The 4359-nt window shown below is 48.7% G+C and overlaps 1 protein-coding gene across 1 annotated transcript; it reads right to left on the bottom strand.

Annotated features, from left to right (window-relative positions):
• Window positions 1–930: 930 nt before the first annotated feature.
• Window positions 931–3504, bottom strand: LOC115060328 (transcription factor Sox-9-A-like). Its single transcript, XM_029528219.1, has 3 exons — window positions 2700–3504; window positions 2264–2514; window positions 931–2072 (listed from the first exon to the last, which is right to left on the bottom strand). Exons 1-3 carry the CDS (start codon window positions 3134–3136, stop codon window positions 1252–1254), a joined length of 1509 nt encoding a protein of 502 aa, XP_029384079.1. The 5' UTR covers window positions 3137–3504; the 3' UTR covers window positions 931–1251.
• Window positions 3505–4359: the final 855 nt, after the last annotated feature.

Below are 4359 nucleotides of genomic sequence, written 5' to 3'. Positions count from 1 at the left end.
AGGTAATTCACAAATAACAAATAATCCGCACACTTTTTGTTAGATAGCTCCCACCCCAGATCCTCAGAAAAATGCAAATACATACTTAAAAAAAGACATTTAGATAAGATAAATAAACACAAAAAGACGATTACAGCGTGTACCAATTTGTCTAAGTACCCCCTGGGTTTAAAATCAAAATTTAAAAAAAAGGGGAAATTATATGCCGTCTAAATTGCAAGGAGGACAATTCATTACTTATAAGAATAATATGCAAAATAATTACTTTGAAATAAAATTAGAGTTAATAAATAAATTAAGTTTTCGAACTGGATTTTGACCTGGAGGGGAGGAAGGGTTGAGGACACCAGCACAGTGGGAAGACTGCAGGGGGACACCCAAGGGGTCAAAGGTGACTTCCTGTAGCTGTCAAACACAAGCTGTTAGACGGTAAGTGTAATCTCAGCTGTGGCTATTGCGTACAAACACACACACACACATACACGCACGCACGCACACACACACGAAGATTAAAAAAAAAAAAAAAAAAGTTTCAAAATCCAAGGCACGGATGGTTGGAAAGGGGCTGCAGTCTCCCCCCATTAAGACGAGAGAACATTGTGAAACCACATCTCTCTTCTCTTTCTTTGTATTGCCTAATAGCTTCCCCGATGATTATGACACATAATAACAACAAAAAAAGGAACAAATTCAATCAATATCAGTTTAAATACAAACCATACTTGTTGAATGGCACAGGAAGGAGTAAGTGACAACAAAACAAACATGGCATTAAACAGAAAACCAGATATCGCACTATGACCATGTGTTGTTAGCTGCTGAACTGGTTACAATATAAAGCTTTTGGTTTTATATCTACAGGTACAAATAATTACCCTAACTGCCCCTCCCCTACCCCACCCCCACCCACCCCCGACGGGTTACAAACTGCCAGCATATGAAGAGGGAGAAAAAAAAAAAAAATCCAAAACAAACATACACAGTACCTACTGAAATATCAACAATCAATAAGTCCTCACAGAGGATTTTCTTAAGTCTTTTCATCTCTCTAAAAATATAGATATAGTTTCTATCATGGTACAATAGTAAGGCACGATGTGAGCCAATTACAAGTCCAGCTCTCCTCTTCTTTGAATTCAAGTGTCTGATTCAGGGGAACTTGCCCTGGAGTAAAGTGTTCTGGAGAATATGTGTGTGCATGTGAGTGTGTGTGTCTGTGTGTGTGTGTTGTCTCTCAGGCTGCCGGCCAGCTCAGGGTCTTGTGAGCTGGGTGTAAACCGGAGCCTGCTCCCAGTGCTGTGGGCTGCTCTGGGGGATGGACGGCACCCCCGTGTTGTCGGCTATGGGCGTGTACATGGGCCTCTGGCTGGGGCTGCTCATGTAGCTGAAAGTTGAGTACAGCCCCGAGCCCTGCCCCGCCCCCGCGTGGCTGTAGTAGGAGGCGGTGGTGCTGCCCCCCTGGTGGTCGGAGTACTCGTACTGCTGCGCCCTGGAGATGGCCGGGTAGGAGGAAGGGGGGGGGCTGTAGTGCTGCAGGTTGAAGGGGCTGTAGGCGATGTGCTGAGGAGAGCCCTGCTGCTCGCTGTAGTGGCTTGGACTCAGTTGTTCGGTCTTGATCTGGGTCCTGTGCTGGGCCTGAGCCGCCTCTGAGCCGCCGCTGCTCCCCAGGGTGGTCAGGGTGTGCTGCTGCTGCTGCTGCTGCTGCTGCTGTCCCTGCTGGGTCTGGCTTTTAGCCATCCAGGCGGTGGCTCCCCCCGCCTGCGGGCTGACTGGGGCTCCACTGCTGATGCTGTAGCTGCCTGTGTAGGTCACTGGCGTGGCGTTACCAGGGACACCTGGGTGCCCGTTTGGCGGGAGGTACTGGTCGAACTCGTTGACATCAAAGGTCTCGATGTGGGAGATGACATCACTGCTGAGCTCACCAATGTCCACATCACGGAAATCGATGTTGAGCTGGCGCCCTGCTGGGCCATCAGGCAGAGAACGAAGGCCCCCTTCACGCTTTAGGTCCATCTTGCCTGAGCTGACATCAGTCTTTGGGGTGGTGGGAGGAGTGGGGGGCCCCTGGGAGCCTGCAAATGAAATAAAACAAATTACAAGACAGTTAGTTATTGCTCTGTAGCTTATCTAATACAACATTTGAACGTTGCAATTAAACAAATATAAGTTGCAATGATTTCTAGGAATTGAAAACAAAAAATAAAAAATGAAGTAGTGACACAGGCACTAAGTAAAACATGGATCTGCAGAGAGGGCTGCTCACCTGAGTGCTCACCCGGGGAGTGCACCTCTCCCATGCTGGAGGCTGGAGAGTCCGCCTGCTGCAGAGCTTTGAAGATGGCGTTGGGGGAAATGTGGGTCTGCTCGCTGCCGTCCTCCGGCTCGCTCTGGCCGTTCTTCACCGACTTCCTCCGTCTGGGCTGGTACTTGTAGTCTGGGTGATCTTTCTTGTGCTGCACCCGGAGCCGCTCAGCCTCCTCCACGAACGGCCGCTTCTCCCCTTCGTTGAGAAGTCTGCGCGTAAAAAAAAACAACAGAAAACATTCACACACGCTCTGTCTTTCAATGTGCGTCAGTGAAAATCAGATATCCGATGTAAATACGAACGAGAATACCGAATATAAATATAAAGAAGGATGTGCGTTTTTTTATCCGATGTCTCCACATACATTGTATCCTAAACTGCAGCGTTCACTCACCTCCAGAGCTTCCCCAGGGTTTTGCTGAGCTCCGCGTTGTGCAGATGCGGGTACTGATCCGCCAGCTTCCTCCGCGCAGCCTGAGCCCAGACCATGAAGGCGTTCATCGGTCTCTTCACGTGAGGCTTGTTCTTTGTAGATCCGTTAACGCGCACCGGCATGGGCACCAGGGTCCAGTCGTAGCCCTTGAGCACCTGGGACACGGCTTCGCGGATACAAGCGGGAAACTTATCGTCCTCGTCCTTCTTGAAGTCGCCCAGGGTCCCGTCCGCTCGGAGCAGCCCGTTCTCCGTCGGCCGGGTGTTCTCGGTGTCGGAGCCAGAGCCGGACGGGCACGGGGAGCCCGCGGAGTCCTCGGACATACTCGGGCTCGGGGCGTCTGAGAGACACTTGTCTTGTTCCTCCGTCATCTTCAGGTAAGGATCGAGGAGATTCATACGAAAAACTGTTTGGTGCCAAATTACGCGTGAAACGGGGCAGGTATAACTGTGATCGCGCAAGAGGAAAAGGTCGGTGAAAGTGACTTTACCTTACCGGGACGAGTACGAGCAAAGACTTTGGGAGAAAACTGCAGAGAAAACGGCAACCTCTTTCTCTGTCTTTCTCAGCTCCGGTGCGTAAAACCGATTTGGAGAGCGAGTGTCTTTACGCACGATCTTCTTACAGACTTCCCGGGGCGAGCGCGGGTTTCTGCAAAAGGATCCGCACTTGAAATGGCAAAAAAAAAATAAGCCAGTTGGTGAGAGTTTGCTCTGGACTCTGCAGCATGAAACGGTAAAATGCTCCTTTCTGGTCTCCAAGTACAATCCCCAGGACGCGCGAGTGCTTTGAACTGCGGACGTTTTGCATGCGGACTTATAACAGCGTTACCATGCTGGACAGGAAAGCCCGCACCTGATTGGCTGGCAACATGTGACGCCAAAGTGAAGGAATTTGATCCCATTACCACCACCCCCTCCTCCTGCCCTCCTTCCCCCCTCCCCCTGACCAGCATAGAAAACACACACACACGCACGGACACACACACTACTCTCCAGCCAGCACATACAATATACTGTTTAATTCTGCTCTATTTTCCTATAGATATTGTCAGAGCTGTACAGGGAAAGAGTGATTTTCCACATTTAATCTCTCTCTATCTATATATATCTATCTATCTATATAGATAGATATATATTTAAATATAACTCTGACCAAAGGGAGTTATTCATATTATGAAGGAAAAGCACAAAAAGAGAAAAAAATCACAGTGACAAGAAAAAGAGAGATGAAACCACAAGAAAGATTAACAGTAAAAATTTGTAACTTGTTAGATTTAAAACTAAACAGAGATTGAAAGTTTCTCTTTCTACTTTAAAACATGTTGAGTCTTTCTCCACACTCGAGGTTACAGGTACGCGAAGCGGTCAATAGGGGGAGACATCAGTCTGGAAACCCTGCAAAGCTCCCTGCCTCACTTCTTACTGAGAGCAGGAGCTGTGGGTGGAGGAAGAGGAGGAGGAGGTGGAGGGGGGGGGGGGGGCTCAGGGAGCTCCGTCAGACTGCTGCAGTGCAACAGTTGCTGTCAGACATCAGCTTCTGATTTGTATCGCTCATCTCATTTCCAACAACAGAGCAATAATCCAAAGGCAGATTCTATTCAATTTGCTGACTGCTGAGA

The sequence above is a fragment of the Echeneis naucrates genome, chromosome 19, assembly GCF_900963305.1.
Source record: "Echeneis naucrates chromosome 19, fEcheNa1.1, whole genome shotgun sequence".
Classification (NCBI taxonomy): Eukaryota; Metazoa; Chordata; class Actinopteri; order Carangiformes; family Echeneidae; genus Echeneis; species Echeneis naucrates.
Note: the sequence above shows the minus strand (reverse complement) of the source record. Positions and strands in the feature narration are given on the sequence as shown.